The sequence below is a fragment of the Narcine bancroftii genome, chromosome 7 (assembly GCF_036971445.1).
Source record: "Narcine bancroftii isolate sNarBan1 chromosome 7, sNarBan1.hap1, whole genome shotgun sequence".
NCBI classification, from domain to species: Eukaryota; Metazoa; Chordata; class Chondrichthyes; order Torpediniformes; family Narcinidae; genus Narcine; species Narcine bancroftii.
Genome location: NC_091475.1, coordinates 33874659 through 33898349, shown reverse-complemented (window position 1 = coordinate 33898349; position 23691 = coordinate 33874659). Strand labels below are relative to the sequence as shown.

The 23691-nt window shown below is 44.1% G+C and overlaps 1 protein-coding gene across 5 annotated transcripts in view; it reads right to left on the bottom strand.

The window, feature by feature from the left end:
- mbtps2 (membrane-bound transcription factor peptidase, site 2) overlaps positions 1-23691 on the bottom strand; it is a 38245-nt gene that overhangs the window by 946 nt on the left and 13608 nt on the right. For 2 of the 5 annotated variants that reach the window (XM_069889494.1, XM_069889493.1), the window contains 8 exons: positions 19535-19638; positions 17612-17739; positions 17375-17493; positions 15014-15194; positions 14116-14210; positions 11210-11405; positions 10045-10120; positions 3220-5547 (listed from right to left, as the gene is read on the bottom strand). In XM_069889494.1, coding sequence (XP_069745595.1) covers positions 5325-5547; positions 10045-10120; positions 11210-11405; positions 14116-14210; positions 15014-15194; positions 17375-17493; positions 17612-17739; positions 19535-19638 — 1122 coding nt within the window. In that variant the 3' untranslated portion in view covers positions 3220-5324. Of the gene's footprint in view, positions 1-2370; positions 2812-3219; positions 5548-10044; positions 10121-11209; positions 11406-14115; positions 14211-15013; positions 15195-17374; positions 17494-17611; positions 17740-19534; positions 19639-23691 lie in introns of those variants that run through there. The other 3 variants (XM_069889490.1, XM_069889489.1, XM_069889492.1) reach the window with 3 other exon arrangements.

The window sequence follows — 23691 nt, the reverse complement described above, 5'->3', positions numbered from 1 at the left end:
GTGTAAGTAGCACCAATAATTTGTCCTGGTCCAATCCCATTGACGCTACAACTGAAAAACCGCACCAACACCTCTACATTTCACAACCGTAAGGAAATTTGTGTCTCCCCAACCAACGTCTCTTACCAGTTTTTAGAGATGCAACAGAGAAAGGATCCTGTCTGGATTCATTGCTGTGTGGTATGGGATCTGCTCTGCCCAAGACCACAAGAACAAAATAGAGTTGTGAACACAGGTCAGCCAAACACACCATCTGATTAGATCCAGATTCTTATTTTTATTGTATTTTTCCTCATAGTTTTAGCTTTGTTTGTGTATCTGTTTGCATTATCACCTGTTTGTCTGTAAACTTGTAGTATATTTGGTTCCATACTTCTGCAGTTTCTTTGTTTGCATTGTTGAAGTGATTCATGCAATGCCTTTTCAATGGGCTTCTTATTTGAAACAGTTCAGACCAGTTTACAGAATAACTGAGCATCTATGATCTGCCTTTTGTATTTATTGTCTCTTTTTTAATTCAATTAGTACATTATTTTAGTGTTTTTTTTTTACAAAGTATCTGGCTGCAACAAGAAAGAATTTTTGTGCATATGAACATTGTGGTATGTATATTGCAATAAACTCATCAAAGAAAGCATGTGGTCAAATTCTGCCCTTTGTTACTTGTCTTGCTGATAGAGCCTGACCTATATTATGTAACAAAATGGCTGCAATCATAAGATTTTTGCCTCATTCTTGACATCTAAAGAATCTTCTCCACAATATCTTCAGATCCAACTATGCAAACCAACTTCCCTCCATTGACCCCCATCTGCACTTAATGCTGCCTTGGGAAACTCACCAACACATTAAAAGACCTATCCCACCATGCTCACATTCTCTTCCCCCAACCCAGGTCAGGCTGAACATAGAAAAGTTTGAAAATGTCCACCGCCAGATTGAAGGACAGTTTCTTATCTGGTACAGAATTATGCTATTATTAATCTTGAGTTTATAACTTATTATTTTTATTAAAGTTATTTTGTGGATTTGGAAACAGGGTCACTTACACACAAAGTCAGATCACACATTTGTTTCAGTAGATGAGTTTTTTGGAGACTGCTTGGCTGGAGTTAGCACAGGCATAAAATCAAAGTGGACTGTTCTATTGAAATACTGAAGTCAACGAATGTTTGCTTAGAAAGGTACCTGTGAACTCCAACAGCTATTTGCTTGTTGGCCTGTGTAGAGAAGCTGGAGATCATTTGCTCATTAACTCATACTTCTGAAGAAAAGAAACTTCAGAGACAGTGGTGATGTCATGTCATGTGATTGGGACACCGAGAAAGCATCTTTAATATTCTGAACCAGTCTTCATGAGCCAGAGATGCAGTAACCTTCAGTGACCTTCCCTTGACAGGGAAGGAACAGAGAATCAGTGGCTTCAAAGAAAAGGGCCTTTTCACTTGATTGTCTCTCTTGGTCAAGAGAGAGCCATACTACTGTGGTCATTGTAATGGTCATTTTATTTAACCCTTGTCTGGGTTTGTGAAATCATTGTGGAAATCTCAAGTTCCGTAACCTCCATGCAAGAATTTGTGAAAAATCATTTGTATGAAGAAACATTTCCCTGAAAGCAACTATACAAGAATTTGTGAGTTTTGGGAAGTCTGATGACTTGGTGCCTCATCTACTCCATAATTACTTTCAAACAACAGTTTAAAGGTTCTGAGTTTCAACACAAAAGATTTCTAAGACTGAACTTTAAAATTGACTTTTCAGAATTGTGCCTGGTTTGGGATTGCCCATACACACTCATACATTTGCACATAGTGGGGTGAAGTTATAGTTAAGTGAGATTTTATATTATTAATAGATATTAACAAAAATTGTTTTGAAGATACCATTGTCTTGGTTAATTTCTTCTGCTGCTAGTCTAGGTCTAACATGTCAGACTATTCATGCAACCTCAGTCAATGATGCTGACCTTGCATTTTTTAAACAATCTTTATTCTGTAACACTATCCCCTACTCTTGTTTTATATTGCATCATTTATTGTACTCAAGGTTGGGTTGACTTGATCAGATTGCATGCAAAACATTTTTCCACTGTATTTGTGACAATAAACAATTTAATTACCATAAATATTGTGTATAATGTGTTTAGAGTGTAATGCAACCCCCCATTTTTGTGGGGAAGAGGGAAAAGTTTTACCCCCGTGTATAATGCGTCTCTCTCCCCCCTCACCTGCCCGAGTCGCGCTGGCGTCTCTCCCCCATCACCTGCCCTATTCGTGCTGGTGTCTCTCTCCCCGCCCGAGTCGCGCTGCCGTCTTTCTGCTCACCCGAGTTGCACTGCCATCTCTCCCCCCCACCCCCCCCCAGTCGGCCTGCCATCAATGTAGGCAGTTGCTGATAATCTTACTTATCGTTAAAACTGGCAGAAATTAAAAAAAATTTTTTACTCCCATATATAATTTTGTTCTTGTGGTCTTGGGCTACTTTGAGCTCGAATTTCGGTACAAAATTTTTCGCATTATACTTGAATATTTACGGGTAATCATTTTTTAAGCAAAACAAAATCTAACTGCATTATAGTTCTTTAGACAACTGTTTTAATTCCAAATTATAATATTTTTCTACATATACTTATGAACAATTTTGAAAATGCAAGACAGAAATGGGGCATTTTTTCCTTACCTTGTGAGCAGATATTTCTCATCAGATTTATCCATGCTGTACTCACCTCTCTTCAGCCGGTCCTTCAAGTGCTTGGACAATGTAAAAGGTAGAGTTTCTCCCGGACAATAATTGGCTTCCAGATTCTCAACTCTGTACAATAAAGACACACAGGAGGCTGCAGACGTTGGAATCTGGAGCAACAAACAACCTGCTGGAGGTACTTAGTGGATCGAGCAGCGTTAGTGGGATAAAATGAATGGTTAATGTTTCAGGCCAGGGACCTTCATGTCCTGTTGAAGGGTTTCAGCCCAAAATATTGACCAATTTTTTTCTGTACAGTGAAGTTCTTCTCAGTCTCTAAATATGTTTTCAATCTTTAATCAGAGTCCTTCCCTCTATTGATAGGAACAGTTGGTTCTGCCTTCACTTCGTAACTTATCTTGCATTTTCATTCATTCTTTATTTTTTGCATTTCTCATACTGATAGGCTCCCCAGTAAAACTATACTATGCCCTCCACAATCTTTAAAATATGTTAAGTTGAATAATGCACAAAGCATTTTGATTTGTACATTGTTTACTCCTAAAAATTATGACGTTTCTCGGAAAATACAGCCACCAAATATACAAACACTACATTACAAAAAACAGGATAATCATTATGCAAATACAAGGTGGACAAAACACAATCTAAATGCTGTAGTCCAAATACAGTTATTTTAGAACCACTGTATAAAGCCAACAAGATAATGGATAATATTTCACTTACAGTGATGTACCAATAATTTCACCGAGTTCCTAATCAGTTCAACGGGAGACACAAGAAGGAATAATGTCCACCTTATTTCCAGTGGAAAAGGCAATAGCTCACTGCTTGAAGACCAAAAATATCAGCGAACACCTATCAGGCAAGTAGGATTTCAAAAAAGGAGAAAACACCATGACCATTTCTAACCCTACTGGTTTACATACAATACCTGTTGGCTTGTCAGCATCACACAACCATTCAGCAAATAAGATCATCAAATTATGCATGGAGTTTCACATCACACGATTGTCATCACAAGCTCTCTTGTTTATATGGGAAAATATTAAAAATGACTGCAGAATCCAGAATAAATTCAAACATAACAGAATCCTATAACAACAACAGGTCAACCAGCATTTTTCTGCATTTGGTCACAATTAAAAAGGAGGAAGGAGGAAGCAAACAGTTGGGATATTAAGTATTAACAATAAATAAATATTAAGGCATGAGGAGAAATTCCAGGCCTGGTTCATGGGAAGAACACCTGACAAATGGAATCATTAAAATCTCAGTGAGACACCAGGAACAAGGCAATACGAAAGAAAACAAGTGTGGAATTGGAACAGCACACAGGGCCCTGTCTCTATTCTGCCAATAAAAACCTTTGACTCAAGGCTACTCAAAAACTACCAACATATTTTCTACTTAAACACTGAAAGCACTGACTCCATGTCAACATGACTTAATTTTGGTTAAGTTAATCGCGATTGCAAGACCCAAGGACTCTGTTGCAAAAATATGTTGGGTGACATTGGAGTGAGTAGATGTGCAGAGGAACCCAGGATCTGTTGCTTTAAATATTTTTCATTGGAAAGTGTCACTCATCAATTGTCAACAATGTTATTTTTAATTCTAACTACTAAACAGGACACTTCAGATCAATAGGGAAACCCATTAGGTGCAATGCTGATGAAGAATTGCTGGAGGAACCCAGACAACATTCACGGGTAGAAGTCTGAACTTTTTATCAAGAAGAATGAGGAAATTAAAGGTTATGGCGGAGCAGGCTTGACAGGCCAGATTGACAACTCCTGATCCTTATTAAATCAATCTGTAAAGGAGTGGCAAGCAGTAACACAAACACTGCTTGGAATTTAAGTTCATAATACTACACACCAGCTACTTATTAATATTTTGGGTATCTGGGCAATGATATTGTCCATCCTTAATTGCCCTTGAGAAGGTGGAGATGTGACAGCTGTTGCAGTCACTCTGGTGAAGGTGCTGTGGGGAGTTGCAGGACTTAGACCCATCAAAATAAATGGACTGGCAATATGTTTGTAAAGTGAAGGATACGCTGGGCATTGAGATTACAGATTATGTAGGTGAACATTTCTGCTACTGCTGATGGCCTAGAGCACCTCCTGGATGAGCTGTCAGATCTGTTATCAATCTATCCTATTCAGTACAATCATAATGCCATCACAACACAATCAAAAGTGTCTTCAGAGTGACGACTGCTTTCCTATGTTTTTCACTTCCTAAAATGGCTTCCCCACAGAAAAGATGGATGGCATATTTGGTGCCACACTATCACACCACCAGGGACCCAGGTTCAAATCCCCGTAAGAATGTTACATTCTCCAGGTACTCTAGTTTCCTCCCATATTCTAAAGCTTGATGGGGTTGGTAAGCTAATTGTTTATGTGGGTACATTAGGGCAGCATGGGCTCATGGACCAGAAGAGCCTGTTACTGTGCTATGTCTCCAAAAAAAAAAAAAACCACACAGGCACAGCCCGTTGATTTTGTTTAAAATCAGGATTGTGCGCAACAATTTCCACAATGGAGGCAGGGAACGGATAATATAAAGGTACATGAATTCTGAGTGCACTAGTTTAGGACAGGTTTTAAGCACTACCTGGCAGTTACCATCCAAAGGCCCAGAACTACATTGGATGCCAACAGCACACTGCCGAAGAGCAAGATAAAAAATCCAATGAGGTCTCGATTGCTCTTCTCTACAATGAGAGAGCTGAGTGTGGCCTCCAAGAACGAATTCAACATCCACTGTCCGTCCAGAGCAAAACATGGTACCGCATTTATTACAGCGAGAGCTCCTGATAAAGAAAGTAGGTATCTGGGGAAGGACAATCAAGGAAACTTGGTCAGCATTAAACTAGAACATTACTTTGTTTTTTTTTTCTTTTTAGCAAGCAATACATTTTTTTCCAATCATACCATGATATTGGTAATAATAGCAAGATTTTTCAATTGTCCACATTTTTTTTTAAACAATGAGCCAATACTACCAGCCACTGTTACTAATAAGTACATTTAGCTCTAGTGTCTTGGCAGAACCCGAGTTCATTTTCTGTGGATTAGTAGTTTTTGCATCTATCACACACACCCACTAATCATGGAATCATAATGGCATGAAAGGAGACCATTTGGTCCATCAAGTCTATCCCAGTTCCTAAGAAACCAATCTAATCAGTCCCATTCCCCCACTTCCCTTCAAACCCAAAAGCTTTATTTCATTCTTTTTCAACCACCCCAGATCATCACACACATCTGTGTGCACACATTTTTTTTTCCTGGCAGTCCCCTCATACAACATAGTTCATACAATAAATACCACAGTGCAGGAACAGGCCTTTCAGCCCACCATGTTTCTCCCAACTTTGATTAAACTGCCTGCATTCTCTGCCTACTCGTGTCTGTCTACCATATAACCATATAGCCATTTACGTTCAAGTCCGCACCGGTTCACTAGAACAACTCCACTAGCTCAAACCTCCCGCTCACCGCCAATAAACCTCCAACCCCCTCACCTTATTTACTTATGTTTAAGTAAATAAAATGTAACAATATCAAGAAAGCTGGGAGGGAGGGGTTGATAGTATGGAAAATAAACCATATGAACTATGGTATAATTTACTCACACTATACAAAATTAACAATTCATTATGTATTTACTACAAAAGCCTTTTAAATGCTACTATTATATCTGCTTTCTCCGCCTGTCCTGGAAATGTGTTCCAGGTACCTACCACAGTGTTAAAAACAACTTGCTTCATAAATTGAACATCCCCTTCAAAATTCACCCTCTCACCTTAAACCCATGTTCACTGGTATTTGATATTTTAACCCTTCAAAAAGAAAAAATCTGTCATATCATTCCTTCTCATGGTTTTATAAACCTTATCAGGTCTCCCTTCAGCCTCCGATGCACCAGAGATAACAAGTTTGTCCAACCCTACATAAAGCTAATACTCTCAAATACAGAAGCAACCAAGTAAACTTCTTTTGGAGCCTCTCTAAAGCCTCCACATTCTTTCTGTAATGTCGCACATAGAACTCCAGACGTGGCCTAAACAAAGTTTTATCCAGCTGCAACAAGACTTTCAAAGTTTTATACTCGGGCAAGCATGTTGTATGCCTTCTTTATCACCCATTTAATTATGTTACCACTTTCAGGAAGCTAAGGACATGCAGCTCAAGATCCCTCTGTACCACAGTGCTTCTAGAGATCCTACCATTAACACTATACGTTCCCCTTACATTTGACCTCCCAAAGTGCCACCCCTCACACTTTAAATGACGCTTAAAAGGGACTTGGAGAATCGAGGAGCCTTACCATCCAGCCTTCAGTATCTTTAAGATACTACCTTCAAGGAAGTAGTACAAGAGCACAAAAACCAGGGCCACCAGGCTGGGTAGCAGCTTCTTCCCACAGGTCGTGAGACTGTTGAGCAATCTTAGAAAGACAAATAATCTTTCTATATATTTATTTTGGATGTGTATATATAACACACACATACACACAAACAAATGTACTAATTAGCCTTTCTACATTACATCCAAATCAATAATACATTTCACAAACAACTGAGATTCCAGCATTCATCTTTGTGGAACATGTCTGGCACAGACCTCCAGTCTGAGAAATTCCCTTCTGCCTTCAAATGACAAAGGAACAGAGGTGTTGAGGGAGATTTTAGTTTTCCTACATATAGACCTCTCAACTGTGCCAATTGGGAGGTCTATGTCAATAACTCATCACAGTGGTGCACTTTCTTATACCTGAGCTCTACCTATATTGCCTCAATGGATAAGCCTCAAAGATGTCCTCTCTGAGTGCAGCTGTGACATTCTTGCTAATCAGTATGATCTCAATAACTTCGCTTTTAATAAGTAACAACTTTCATTGACTTAATTGTCTATGCATTACCAAACACTAACACCCATATCAAAGCTGCAGGTAAGAAATTCTTTCTCCTACTCCTTAAATGCAGGTAGACCCCGACTTCAGTTTCGGAACTCGCATCATAAGTCAAAATTATTGTAAACCGAAACAATACTGAACTCTACCTTTTTTAAATTTAATTTTTATTTAAATGCTGAAGCATTGCACTAAAATTAATCATTGGATGGTGAGTATGATGGGGATGATAAAGGGACCGCCTTGGATGTTGGGAGTTCGGATGCGCAGGCAGCCAGGGAGAGGACGCACAGTTAGGAGCTTGGATGCGCAGGCAGCCTGGATGTTGGGAGCTTGGATGAGTGGGCATCTGGGGAAGAGGACCCATGGTCAGGAGCTCGGGTGCGCGATTGGCCTGGGCTTCAGGAGCTCGGATGCACAGGCAGCTGGGGAGAGCGTCACTGCATTGCGTATCTCAAAACTAAAATCAAAAGTAAAGATTCTGACCATCGTAACTTAGAAATATCACAAGTCGAAACATGGTAAGTTGGGGTCTGTCTGTGTTGGGATGGAAAAAGTAAAGGACAGAAGCCTTGAAGTGTATTTGAATGGAGCAGGAACTCAGCATGGCTCCAGTTGGGTCAAAGTTACTTTAGCTTTTGGATCTCTTTCTTGTGGGGAGATGGTGCCAGAGTAAGATGCATGGTATTTGTGTGAAGAAATCTTGGAGATGTACCATAGTGAACTATGAAAACCACTGCTGGACTGAGCGATAACTGGAGACACAGGAACAGAAAGGAAAGAGCAGAGGAAGTGAAAGTAATGATCTTATCCCTCAAGGAAAAGGAGACCGAAGGGAGCATTCCAGGGAAAATTAAGCCACAAAATATCAATAAGCACCTTATGCAAATGAAACCAATGTGCAGTGACTAGAGCCACATCACAGAAAATGAGACAAGTGCTCACAGAATAGTATAAACACAACAGGGATTTCGTAATGGAGAAAGGCAACATAAACGTCCTGATGTGGATTGATCAAGAGGAGAGGCAAATAAGGACTGAGGAGTTTGCAAGGACTGTAAGGAACTCGAACAGAATGTATCAAAATTGAAAGAGTGAACTTTGGTGGCTTTTACTGTTTGGTGGTTCATACTGAGAATTATTGATGTAATTGTGAAAAGTAAAGTTCAACGAAATGGCTTTAATAGAAAAAGCAGCTTCAGTTAGAGCAGGGGTGTCAAACTCAAATTCACGGAGGGCCAAAATTAAAAACTTGGACTAAGTCGAGGGCTGAACTAAATATTTATTGAAAATTTTCAACAACATCTGCATGTTTTCTCTTCTTTCAACATGTAATGTTAAACTTTTTCTTATTAAAATAAATGTTTAATAATAGTTTTGGATAAACTCTTTCCAGAAGCATTAACAAATGAGAAATAAAATATTCAATAAATAATATTTCTCTATAGAGGATTTGTCAAATGTTGCTAGTGTGCTGTCGAATAGTAAAATCTGAGGGCTATTGAGAATGTGGGAGAATAACATGATTCATGAAACAATCAAATGGGTGACTGATTGTGGGCATGAACTCTAGCAGGGTTATTTGCCATGCCCTTTTTCCATTGGTACAGATATCCTTTGATTTACACACTTTTCAAGTTTTATGCCTAACGAGCTTGTATCCAGGTGCAGGACCATTTTTAACCAGGAATATATTTATCACTGTGACATGAAACTATTGGAAGATCGTTTTATCCTGAGATTAAAGTTCATAATCCTTACTCAGGCCTGTGTGTGGGAGGGCGGGGTTTGCGGGCGATCGGGTTGGACAACAACAGTGTGGGGTCATCGGCTCTCGCTGCAGGGCGGCATCTCGGCGGATCAGCGGCCCCGTCACCGTGAGGCGCGGGTCGGCCTGCGGCAGGGAGGGGGAGTGGGCAACGGTCCTGGCGAGGTCAGGCCCGAGGCCTCCGGTTCCGGGCGCTGGGAACCGGCCAGGCCCCTAAACCAGAGTCCACGGTGAGACCCTGCAACGTAAACGGAGGAGGTGGGGGCGATTAGCGGGCTGACGCCAATGCATTCTGGGATTTGTTGTATTACTGTGCATGCGCTATACTGGCGCGGCGGCCAGCGGGCCACCTCTAATACATTTTTGAAATGATCTTGCGGGCCAAATATAATTATATCGTGGGCCAAATTTGGCCCGCGGGCCAGAGTTTGACATGTGTGAGTTAGAGAATTCTCATCACTGGAATGCACATTGACTGTTTAAACAAGCTGCACAGGCACCGATGGCCTGGCAACATATGACTGGTATAACCTTGGTGGCATGTGTCAAAAGCCTTGGGCATAACATCAACCAGTCTCCTGCTGGCATACTTTCATCAACCCCTTGCTGGTTGGTTGCTCATTTTGACAACAGGAAAAGGATACTTGCAAAAAGTTTCGATGACAACAGGGATATCCAGGTGTAGGAAACTAAAGCGTGGCATGTAGTTGGTGAGGCTCACTGGAAACAAAGAGATGCTTTTCAGAAGCACATCAAAAGCATACAGAGCACATTAATCCACAAGGCCCAAATACATCGCCTCCATGAACACAAGCAAGTCACAAAAAATAGAAATTGTTCACAAGGACATTATATTCAGATAAAGTTTTAGAGTTGAGTGGACATGTCATCTGAAAATGCACTCTTTTTTACATTCTAAAATATGTTAATTAAAACAGGCTTCTATATAATGTGAGAGTGGTTTTAAAATTATCTCCAGAGGTGAAGAACATCTATTCACAAAAGATGAACCTTCAAAAGGGAATAGTCAATTCTTCTTGCTTCCCCATCATCCTAGCCATTATCATCTTCTCATTGCTACCCTTGGCTAGTAGGTACAGAAGCTTGAAGACCAGCACTTCTAGGTTCAAGAACAGTTTCTTTCCAACAGCTATCAGGTTCTTGAACATCCCTTTCTTATACTAATCAGGGACTATTCCAACACCACAAAAGGACTATCTGCACCATTGCAAAGTCACTTTTTTGCACTAGGATAATTGAATATTTATTATCTATCTTTTGTATTCATTGTCTATTTTTAATTCAATTATGCATACTGTTGGGAGTTAATTTTTTGATTACAAAATACCCATTCAGCTGAGCAAGTAAGAATTTTGGTGTATATGTACATTGTATGGCATATCTGACAATCAACTCATTATCATTGTGTTGTTCTGGTAAACTCATTGGCGGACCAAGCCAAGCCAGTATTCCAAGTATTCCAAAGCTACATTTTTCCAATCCACTGCTCATGAAAGGGGCAGAGTCCACATAGAGGCTCCTGGGCTCTCACAGTGACCATTCAGATTAAATGTTAGTGGATATGGGATGGCTCGATTCCTCAATCGCCCTTCTGGTGCTCAGTGTAACTGGCACCAGAAAAGTTCCATCAGAGAGTGAGCAGCGTGAAGTGAACCTCAAGCAAAAATAATCTGCTGGAGGAACTTAGTGGGTCGAGCAGCATCAGTGAAGAAAAAGAATGGCCAAGGTATTGTATCTGAACCCTTACCACACTGGGAAAATTGTCTACAGAATCATACTCCTACAAACCTGCATACTGAAGATGGACAGGATGTCCAACAAAGAGCATATCCATGGGAGATGAGTGCTTGACCCTGATCAGTCTGGTCTGGTTTTCCACAGAAGGCTTGGCACACAGACTGTGAACAGATTCCTTCTGACAGTCTGTGTTTTTCTGACACACACTACTGGATTCAATGGCTTTCCTGGCTGCCAGACAAACATGCTGCAGTCCCAAACAAATGCAAAAAAAGAGGGTGAGGCAAGGCCACTCACAGACAATATACTAGAAAGGAGATACTCTAATTTCAAGTGATAGAGTTCTTACCAAACATTGCACATTTTTAACACTTAGTTACAAACACTCCAAACAACAGTCATACAAATCAGCTCTGGATGTATCTGAGATTACAAAAGGCTTGTTGAAATCCCACACAACATTGTTTTAATGGCCTCTTACCACAGAAACAGATTCCATTAGTTTATGGCATTATACAGGATTTTAAATTTCAGTGATATCAAAATCTCCTTGGTTTATCAAAGGTGTGCATGCAAGTGCTAGCACGAGTAAGAGAGCAAATAGTAAAGAAGGGTGTCAAGAGACACCACAGGATATTGAATAATTACAGATATGGGGCAGAGAAATGGCAGAAAGAGTTTAATCTGGGCACGTGAAGTGTTGCACTTTGGGAGGGCAAATGTAATGAGAAAGTATACAGTAAATGGCAGGAGGATCGATGTGGAGAGGGATCTTGGAGTGTGTGTCTATTACTCTCTGAACGTAACCACACAAGTAGGTAGGGTGTTGAGTATAAAAGTCACGCAGTCATAATATAGTTGTGTAAAACGTTGGTTTAGCCCTATCTGGAGTACTGTGTGCAATGCTGGTCACATTACAGGAAAGGTATGGAGACTTTGGAGAGGACACAGAAGAGGTCCAGCGGGATGTTGCCTGGATTAGAGGATATTAGCTTGTAAGGAGAGATTTTACTAATGTGGGTTATTTTTCCTGGAGCGTCACAGATTGAGGGAATACTTGATACAAGTTTATAAAATTATAAGAGATATCAACTGGATACAGTCAAAGACATTTTCCTAAAGTGAAAATGTCAAATATCAGAGGGCATATGTTTCAAGAATGAGGAAATTTTAAAGGAGATTAACAAGGAAATTTTTTTTATATGCACAGAAAGTGGTAGATGTCTGGTACTTGCTGCTGGCGGAGGAGTTGCAAAATTTAAGAATCTTTTAGACAGGCTTGTGAACGTATTAGAAATTAAGGTACATGGATCAAGTACAGACAGATGGGATTAGTTTAGCTTGTCAAGTTTATTTTCATCTGATTATACAAGTATAATCTGACAAAAAGCGTTCTTCAGACCTCAGAGCAAATCATATGGACACACAAGATATAACATACATACATATACAGGACAAGTATTCATGTATACAAATAAATATTGTTTCATGAATATGAGTCTCGGATGGTTAGTGTGAGCAGTTCTTTTAGTCGTTCAGCGTTCTCACTGCCTGTGGGAAAAACCTGTTCCTCAGCCTGGTGGTGCTGGCTCTAATACTCCTGTATCTGTTTCTCAATGGGAGTAGTTGAAAGATGCTGTGTGTGATTTGGAAGGGGTCTTCATTGATTTTAGCATCATGGTTCGTACAAACATGTGGTCCAAATGGCCCGTTCCTGTGCTGTACTGCTCTATGTTCCATGTGATGTTCACACAGAAAGTTTGGGCGGGGGGGGGGGGGGGGGGTGGGGAAGAGAAAAGGATACTTATTCAAGTACATACCAACATCTCAGAGACTGAATTGAAGTTGCCACGTATACACAATGGGCTACATGAATAGTTCAAAGCCTAGGAATCCTTCCCCAAAGCCTGTCCACCATTCACAAGGCTCCAGTCAGGAGTGTGATGGAACACTCTCCACTTGCCTGGATGAGTGCAGCTTTAACATTCAAGGGCAGCATGGCTGACGAAGTGGTTAGTGGTTCGAACCCGCTCTGTCTGTAAAGGGTTTGCACATTCTCCCCGTGTCTACATGGGGGTCCGGATTCCTCCCACCGTTCGAAGCGTACTGGGGGGGGGAATGTAGGTTAAATGGATGAAATTGGACAGCATGGACTCGTGGGCCGAAATGGCTTGTTACCATGTTGTATATCTAAATTTAAAATAAATTTAAATTTAAAGCTTGACACCATCCAGGACTCAGCACCTGCATCCACAACCATTCACTCACTCCACCACTCATGCACAGTAGCAGCAGTTAGTACCATCTACAGGAGGCACTGCAGCAACTCACCAACATTCCTTTGTCAGCTCTTTCCAAATCCACAACTTCTACTACTTAGAAAGACAAGAGCAACAAAAGCATGGGGCACCACCACCTGGAAGTTGCCCTCTAAGCCACACATCATCCTATCGCTGATCAAAATCCTAGTGTCTCTAATTGCATTGTGGTTGTGCTCACACATTCAGGTTCGATGTCAGGTCATTCCTTCTCAAGGGCAATTAAATACTTGGTCAGCCTGCAAAACCTACGCCCCTTGACTGAATAAAGAATTGCAGCATGAATAAACAGCAGCTTATTCTATTATTACAAACACTACAAAAAGGCAAGAGGATTCTGTCCATTGGTACTATTGAACAGAGAAAAGCCAAGACTTTGTATAATTGTTTAATGCTAAGTCTGATCTATTCCTTAAACGTGTTAGTGCTGAGTTGACAATGGTCAGAAAAGCTAGACCTAGATGTCAATACCAGTGTTAACAAAGCTATCAATATTTCCCTATTGACAATTCACATCTTTCCCTTTCAAATTCAACTCTTAATGGAAATTATAAGTTTTGTATAAAGACAGGAGGATGTGTATTTCTGTTTATTAAATATGAGCTTTGTCCAGTGAGAACCAAACTTGGAGAGCCTCACCTGGGGCATCTGCAAGTTGCCATGGAAGGAAAAGCAAATATCCACAAGGCTGTTGTTGCTACAACACTCGGTGGTTCCATCAAGCCTCTTGTAAGCTGCAGAGAAGAAAAGGTCATTTTTTTCTCTATTGCTCTCAGGTAAGTTTATGATCTAACAAGGTTAGAAATCCACATTATATAAAATCCTGCTTGTGCACAGAGGTCCAACATGCAAAGTGCAAGACGAACTCAGCAGGTCGATAGTCAATGTTACAGGATGAAAGCTTGCAGCAGGATTTCAGGCTGATACATTGACTATACATTGCCTTCCATGGATGCTGCCTGATCTGCTGAGTTCCTCCAGCACTTTGTGGTTGTGCCAGTTTTCTCGCATCCCCCTGGTTTACCAGGACATAGAGGTTGTTGCAAAGGACTGCATTTGATCAGGTACTGGGTACTTAAAGCACTGCTCAGATCATAGACCAAAGTATCTTGGGTTAGGAGGAGATCAAATAGTCCAGGCTTGGCATATTGAGGAGAAAGAATACTAAGCTACCTTCACATCAACAAGTTTAATTTTGGCATCATGTTCAGTACAGACAATCTGGCTGAAGGGCTTTCTCTCACATTGTACTGTTCTATGTTTCATGTTCCGCTCAATTCCTTGACCACCAGAATCTTCTGTCCCCCAGATTTTCCATTCTTCCCTCCAAAGAGACATCCATTTCTGTGTCAGTTGCAACATCAGTTTCCATTGCATCACTTTTCATTGTCGCTTTTCACTATCCCTTTCCCCTGCTCCAACATCTCCTCCCACTTCCCCACTCACTGAAAGCTCATCAAATTCAAATGTTAACTTTCACTCTCCAAGCACGCTGCCCATCGTTTTCAATCTCTATATCCGGAGAGTGTGTTAGTACCTCGACCCACAGAGCTCAGGTGCTGCAGGGTTGCTTCATGAACACAGTATCCAATCTGAGGGTTCAGAGAGATTTCTTCCATGCACTTGTGCCAATCTTCTACACTGTACACTGAACAGTTTTCCACATATTTAATAAGATCTCCTGCAAACAGTCCTCTGGGTCCACTGGCAGGGGAATGCTGGAAAACAAAGTATGCATGATTAAGCACAAATAATTTTTCATTGCTTGCATATCATTTCTTTGGACAAATTAACGGCAGCATGGTTGGTGAGGCAGTTAGCACAACGCCTTTACAGCGCCAGCGATTGGGACTGGACCTGGGTTCCAATCTCGTGTTGTCTACAAGAAGTTTGTATGTCCTCCACATGTCTGCATGGGTTTTCTTCAGAGGCTCCAGTTTCCTCCCATCCTTCAAACAAACTACAGGAGTATAGATTAAAGGGGTGTAAATTGGGTGGCACAGACTCATAGGGCCAAATTGACCTGTTACAATGCTGTATGTCTACATTCCGAAAAAATTAATTGGGGGTCAGGGGAGGGAGCAGACATCATGCTCGAATGTACAGAAATGAAATTACTTTCATTTAAAGAAGCTCCTTTTTTTAACCTTTGATATCTCATCTAATTCAGATACTACATTTGTTTTTGGACACTACTCCACAGCAAAGTGTGAAAAGGTTAGGCTTGTATTTTATTGAGAAAAGTCTAAAAACTACTGGGTATGTTAACTTTCAGTGAGAGGGTGCACAGAGCTAATTTATTTAATTGAGATGGTGCACAGTTAATTTATTTCTTTGAAAATAGAACAGCCCTTGCCATGTATCTGTGCCAAACTTGATGTCCAACTCTGCTGCTTGTACTTGGCCCATACTCCTCCATCCTCTTCATATTAATGTGTCTATCTGGAACCTCTTAAACACTACTATTGTATCTGCTTCCATCACTACTTCTGACCACATGTTCCAGGAATCTACCATTCTCTAGTCATTTTTATGCAGGGCTAGAGAGCCACATTGAGGCCGGCTGAATTAGAAAAGAAAGTTGAACTTAGTTGCGGCAGGGTCCGTTCTATCATTTAAGAAAAGGTTGGATCTGTACGTGGAGGTGAGGGTGTTGGAGGGTTATTGGCGGAGAGCGGGAGGTTTGAGCTAGTGGAGTTGTTCTAGTGAACCGGTGTGGACTCGAAAGGCCGACATGGCCTGTTTCCGCTCCATAAATGGTTATATGGTTCTCTTTTTATGGAGAAGGCCTAGAAGGCTGATTCAGCGTTGGTTTTATGGAGAGCAGCGTCTCCGGAGCTGAGGGAAATGGGGCGAGTGGTGCAGTAGTGCCGCCTGTCACCGTGACATCAAACATAAGCATTGAGCAATGGCCACCTTTGTTACCCATAATCCCCCACACAGCTGGAACTGCTCTGTCAGTGTCAGCAACCACTGACAGAGTGGTTCCAGCTGCATGGGGATTAAGGGTAAGCAAAACGGCCATTGCTCTGGGGCGGGTGGGGGGGGGGGGGGAGAATTCCCAACACCCGCTCCCAGGGCCAGTGCCAGACTATTTTGCACCCTAGGCTGGACTGAGCGCAAATATCTGAACCAGGTCAGGAGGGATGGGTTGCTCACCAGGCGGAGGGACGGGACGCGAGGGGGGAAGACATGTTTGTAGCTCAAACCTGTAACTCTGTTGTCACCATCATTAATTAATATTTATTTCTCTATGAAGTATTTTCTTTCAGTATTTTTTTGTCTGTTTCTTAAAGGTGAGTCAACTTTAAAGTCCATGAACAAAAAGAATCAAAGAAGGAAAGTTTTCAAACCTACCCCAGTTCATTTTATTTTGATTAGCTCTGTTATCCATTCCTCTAGTCTGATGCATACAACACAAAAGTTTTGTGATATCAATATTGCAATTTTAGTTATCCCACTACACTGGTTATCCAGATGTGATTGTAACTCATTCCAAGTTTTAGAGCCATGGAGTCATTAATCATAGGAACAGGCTCTTCAGCTCACTATGTCCACGCAGTGACAGTGATCACTGTCGGTGTTATCCACCATTATCACCCTAATTTCAACTTCGCTTTTAAGATCCTGGGGATAATTTTGAGACTATTTGGGGAAAAAGTGGGTCTTATTCCACTCATTCCACAGCCTTCTGAGCCTTGGCAATTCAAGTGCTCGTCCACCTTCTGAAATGTTGCAAGGATCTCTGCTGTCATCACCACCTCAGGTAATATATTGCAGACTGCAGCACCCTGTGAAATTAATTCCTCAGGTCCCCTCTAAACCTTTTACTCCACACCTTGAACCTCTGTGCTCAAGTCTTAGACACTTTTGCCATTTGTTCAGATAATTTAATTACCTCTGTGACTTCAGTGATCAATGCCCCAATTCCAGTGTAGTACAAAGGTAGGAGAAAGAGTGGCAATGAGTACAGGACAAGTAAAGCCATCAATGCCAGGACAAAATTGTGCCAAACACCTGCCGAAAGAGAGGGGGAAAATAACAGAGCTTGAATTTATAGTCAAAAACTAGTGCCAGTTTTTAAAAAAAAAAATTAACTTTCTTCAACCAGAATTATTGGAGGGATATGACTTACCTGCACAGAATACTCGTAGCTGTTGGATAGGGGATATCAACTGCAAATGGTTTGTATAGAGGTCAACAAATGCCCCAGGGTAGACAACAAAAATGAATACCCCAAAACCGTTAAATCTCACTTGCTCCCTGCATGGCATTTAAAAGAACACAAGAATTCAATGTCAGACAAATTGTTGCACAACATGCATTGAAATCACTTTTTAGACAACTAAACAATACAAAGAATGGCCAAGGTTTTGAGATATGGACAAGAACCTCACCCCACTGCTTCTTATTTCACAATCAATTTAGTGTCAAAATCCCCAAGTGCCATTAGCTCAATGGCTCTAAGCTTCCCAATATACAGAACTCTGAGTAAACAAAATAAATATAATATTTCCAAATATATTTTTCACATTTTTATTTGGTCTGACTCATCTTCAAGTTAAAGGTTTACTTTATTGATACCATTAAATATTTTATCAAAGATGTCTTAATTCATTTGTTATTCATACATCAGAACCTGCGTCAGGTCTTCGATTCTTGAAATCCTTGTCACCTGTCCCAGCAATCTCATCAATCAACACCCATCTCCCTCTGAAGCAAATTCTCATCAGGTTTAGAGCTCTGCCCAGTGTTACAACACAGATTCATCTGCAATTATCACATCAGGGCCATTTATGTCTTTATGATGAATTTATTCTCCCTTGGGATACTATTTCTTTGAGATTTGTTTCTCTCTAAGAGATTCATTATTCAATAAAACCATTTTATTGCTCTACTTACTATGTTCCCTGAGTCTTCTCTGTAAATGTAATGGGTTCTGTTGTCAGTTCATTAATAAAAGACTCTGCCACATTCCCCCAATCTGACCTACAAAGGGTCAAAAATTAAATTCCATACTCAAGACCTAACATTCTACTCTTAATACCCATGCATTGTAGTTCAGTTACTGCTCTTCCAGAGGATTTCTCAGCTTCTTTCCTCCTTCATATATATTATATTCCCCCCTTCCCACTTTAGTCTTGATAAAGGGCCCTGACCCAAAATGTTGACTAATTCTCTCCATGGATGTGACCTGACCTGCTGATTTCCTCCACCTTTTCATTGTTTGCTCAAGATTCCAACATCTGCTCTTTTTTTGTTACTCTTGAGGAGAATAACATTGGACGGACAACGAATTACTGTCAGGACAATTTTCACATGCTGACTTTGGACATTTTAGCCCCTAAACCATTGATAATGAGTTTATTGTCACACAATAAACAGATGCACTGAAATTTTCACTTGCTGCAAATGAACAGGTACTTTGTAAAAAAAATAAACGTACGATAGTATATATAATTGAATTAAAAAGTGACAATAAACAAAAGATAGATACATCGTAAATTTTCACTGTAATCATAGTGCAAAAAAGTGACTTTCCAATAGTGCAGACAATCCTTTTGTGGTGCCAGGCCAGTCCATGATTAGTGTAAGAAGGGGATTTCCCATTCATTGAAGACAACTATGTGAGGCGCTAAATCAAGAAGGCAGCCAATGTCATAAATGACCCCCGTGGCCCTTTTCACAGTCTCTTCTTGCTGAAGAGATTTTATCCAACAACTTTCAGACTCTCGAATCTCCCATGCTTGTCTAACCCTCAACCATAAAGTACTCCGGGACCACCAGAAGATCAGCCTGTGCCATTGTAACATCATTTTTTTCCCCCCTCCAGTACTAAGTGCAACAGTGAGTTTTTAAATTATAGATTTATTTTAATTGATTATCCCTTTTTCTTACTTGATCTATTGTGGTAATTTAATGTATACTATTGTAGTTTGTGCATATGAAGTGCTTGTGTGGCTGCAACAAGTAAGAATTTCAGTTTGTCTATACATTGTACTTATGTATATGACAATAAACTTGTCAGCAACAACAAAGAGAATTAGAAGGCCAGTACCTGACTGCAGCCACCCCATGGCCTATTTCATGGATGATGCCACTGATCAGAATAACGCTGAAAAAATATACCAGCTGGCTCGCAGGTAGGTTAACACCAGGCACCTGTAGATATTATAAAGCAATAATCATTGATTTCTCCATAGTCACTTGACCTGCAAAGTTTTGACTAGTACTGGATCACTGCAATGATCAGAAGCCTGAGGAAATTCAATGTCTCCAGTGATCCTGATCAACTTTTACAGATGCACCATAGAAAGTACTGTATTTGACGGCATACAAGACCCCCAGGCAAACAAGGACACCCCACCCCCCAATATTTCACCAAGAACTTTTAATAATTACAATTTTTTTTAGTGTACTTATTTTAGTGTATTTACGGGTAAGCAGGTCAATGTTTTAGTGTATTTACAGGTAAACATGTCTTGCGAAACCTGGCCTTGGTGGCCGCCATGTTGTATTTGGCATTGATTCATTGAAAGCGAATGCTAGGATGAACAGGTATGTGTTCCTTCTACATCTGGTATAGCACCAGTGGCGGTGGAGCTTGAGTGTGGGGGTCGCATCATGGTGCCCTGGGGGGGGGGGCATCATGGTGCCCTGGGGGGGGGGAGAATCCCTCGCTCCTTGATTCCGAGCCCCAGCAGCAATACCAGGTGGACATCGAAGGATCCCTCCCTCCCTGATACTGGGGCCAGGTGGCAATACTGGGTGGACAGCGGGGGATCCCTCCCTTCCTGATACCGGAGCCAGGTGGCAATACTGGGTGGACAGCAGGGGATCCCTTCCTCCCTGATACCGGGGCCAGGTGGCAATACCAGGTGGACAGCAGGGGTCCCTCCCTCCCTGATACTGGGGCCAGGTGGCAATACCAGGTGGACAGCGGGGGTCCCTCCCTCCCTGATACCAGGGTCAGGTGGCAATACTGGGCAGACGGCGGAGGATCCCTCCCTCCCTGATACCATGGCCAGATTTCAATACCATGTTCTCCAAAATGTCACCTTCGCATACAAGACCCAGGGGGCTTTTTTTGAGCAATTCTTTGGGGAAACAAAAATGGGAGGTCCTTATATGCCATCAAACATGGTATTCTGTCCGGACACATCACAGCTTGGGGTAGGAACTGCTCTGCCCAAGACCTCAAGAAATTGCAGAGAGTTGTGAATTCAGCTCAGGCCATCGCACAATCCTCCCTCCTCTCCATCGACTCAGTCTACACCTCCCGTTGTCTTGGGAAAACTGCCAACATATTAAAAGATTCATCTCACCCTGATTAAGATCCTTCCTCATGAGCATGAATACTCAAACCTTCAGATTCAAAGTCAGTTTCTCCCCTGCTGTTATCAGACCTTTGAACAGATCTCATTTTGGTAAAAAATGATGCTTTGCTCTGTTTAACAGTACTTTTCCTTTTATACCCTGCACTTTTCTTTACGACCTACTCAACTGTTTTATTCTGAATTGAATGAACTTCACACTAGTAAAATAATGTTGCCTTTGCTGTGTTCTTTTTCTGCAACTCTGCTCTGCATTTTTACTGTTGTACTATACAGATACTCCCCAACTTAAGACTATAAATGGGACCAAAGGATTGGTCATATCCGCACTCATGGATTTCCGAAGTTTTAAAGCAAACTTTTGAATCAAATTTTTTTCATTGTAGCTTTTTGTTGTATTTGACAAATTATAACAGGGATACAGGGCATGCAAGAGCCAAAATATGTGTACTTACCTTGTTAGCCAGCGTTTCAGGGCCCATAGGCTGGGCATGGCCATCTTGATTCTTGAGAGCATGCGCGAGTCTTCGGTTGGCGCGTGCGCGAGTCTTCGGTTGGCGCGTGCGCGAGTCTTCGGTTGGCGCGTGCGCGAGTCTTCGGTTGGCGCGTGCGCGAGTCTTCGGTTGGCGCGTGCGCGAGTCTTCGGTTGGCGCGTGCGCGAGTCTTCGGTTGGCGCGTGCGCGAGTCTTCGGTTGGCGCGTGCGCGAGTCTTCGGTTGGCGCGTGCGCGAGTCTTCGGTTGGCGCGTGCGCGAGTCTTCGGTTGGCGCGTGCGCGAGTCTTCGGTTGGCGCGTGCGCGAGTCTTCGGTTGGCGCGTGCGCGAGTCTTCGGTTGGCGCGTGCGCGAGTCTTCGGTTGGCGCGTGCGCGAGTCTTCGGTTGGCGCGTGCGCGAGTCTTCGGTTGGCGCGTGCGCGAGTCTTCGGTTGGCGCGTGCGCGAGTCTTCGGTTGGCGCGTGCGCGAGTCTTCGGTTGGCGCGTGCGCGAGTCTTCGGTTGGCGCGTGCGCGAGTCTTCGGTTGGCGCGTGCGCGAGTCTTCGGTTGGCGCGTGCGCGAGTCTTCGGTTGGCGCGTGCGCGAGTCTTCGGTTGGCGCGTGCGCGAGTCTTCGGTTGGCGCGTGCGCGAGTCTTCGGTTGGCGCGTGCGCGCGTCTTCGGTTGGCGCGTGCGCGCGTCTTCGGTTGGCGCGTGCGCGCGTCTTCGGTTGGCGCGTGCGCGCGTCTTCGGTTGGCGCGTGCGCGCGTCTTCGGTTGGCGCGTGCGCGCGTCTTCGGTTGGCGCGTGCGCGCGTCTTCGGTTGGCGCGTGCGCGCGTCTTCGGTTGGCGCGTGCGCGCGTCTTCGGTTGGCGCGTGCGCGCGTCTTCGGTTGGCGCGTGCGCGCGTCTTCGGTTGGCGCGTGCGCGCGTCTTCGGTTGGCGCGTGCGCGCGTCTTCGGTTGGCGCGTGCGCGCGTCTTCGGTTGGCGCGTGCGCGCGTCTTCGGTTGGCGCGTGCGCGCGTCTTCGGTTGGCGCGTGCGCGCGTCTTCGGTTGGCGCGTGCGCGCGTCTTCGGTTGGCGCGTGCGCGCGTCTTCGGTTGGCGCGTGCGCGCGTCTTCGGTTGGCGCGTGCGCGCGTCTTCGGTTGGCGCGTGCGCGCGTCTTCGGTTGGCGCGTGCGCGCGTCTTCGGTTGGCGCGTGCGCGCGTCTTCGGTTGGCGCGTGCGCGCGTCTTCGGTTGGCGCGTGCGCGCGTCTTCGGTTGGCGCATGCGCGCGTCTTCGGTTGGCGCATGCGCGCGTCTTCGGTTGGCGCATGCGCGCGTCTTCGGTTGGCGCATGCGCGCGTCTTCGGTTGGCGCATGCGCGCGTCTTCGGTTGGCGCATGCGCGCGTCTTCGGTTGGCGCATGCGCGCGTCTTCGGTTGGCGCATGCGCGCGTCTTCGGTTGGCGCATGCGCGCGTCTTCGGTTGGCGCATGCGCGCGTCTTCGGTTGGCGCATGCGCGCGTCTTCGGTTGGCGCATGCGCGCGTCTTCGGTTGGCGCATGCGCGCGTCTTCGGTTGGCGCATGCGCGCGTCTTCGGTTGGCGCATGCGCGCGTCTTCGGTTGGCGCATGCGCGCGTCTTCGGTTGGCGCATGCGCGCGTCTTCGGTTGGCGCATGCGCGCGTCTTCGGTTGGCGCATGCGCGCGTCTTCGGTTGGCGCATGCGCGCGTCTTCGGTTGGCGCATGCGCGCGTCTTCGGTTGGCGCATGCGCGCGTCTTCGGTTGGCGCATGCGCGCGTCTTCGGTTGGCGCATGCGCGCGTCTCCGGTTGGCGCATGCGCGCGTCTCCGGTTGGCGCATGCGCGCGTCTCCGGTTGGCGCATGCGCGCGTCTCCGGTTGGCGCATGCGCGCGTCTCCGGTTGGCGCATGCGCGCGTCTCCGGTTGGCGCATGCGCGCGTCTTCGGTTGGCGCATGCGCGCGTCTTCGGTTGGCGCATGCGCGCGTCTTCGGTTGGCGCATGCGCGCGTCTTCGGTTGGCGCATGCGCGCGTCTCCGGTTGGCGCATGCGCGCGTCTCCGGTTGGCGCATGCGCGAGTCCTCGGTTGGCCCATGCGCGAGTCTTCGGTTGGCCCATGCGCGAGTCTTCGGTTGGCCCATGCGCGAGTCTTCGGTTGGCCCATGCGCGAGTCTTCGGTTGGCCCATGCGCGAGTCTCCGGTTGGCGCATGCGCGAGTCTCCGGTTGGCGCATGCGCGCGTCTCCGGTTGGCGCATGCGCGCGTCTCCGGTTGGCGCATGCGCGAGTCTTCGGTTGGCCCATGCGCGAGTCTTCGGTTGGCGCATGCGCGCGTCCTCGGTTGGCGCATGCGCGCGTCCTCGGTTGGCGCATGCGCGCGTCTTCGGTTGGCGCATGCGCGCGTCCTCGGTTGG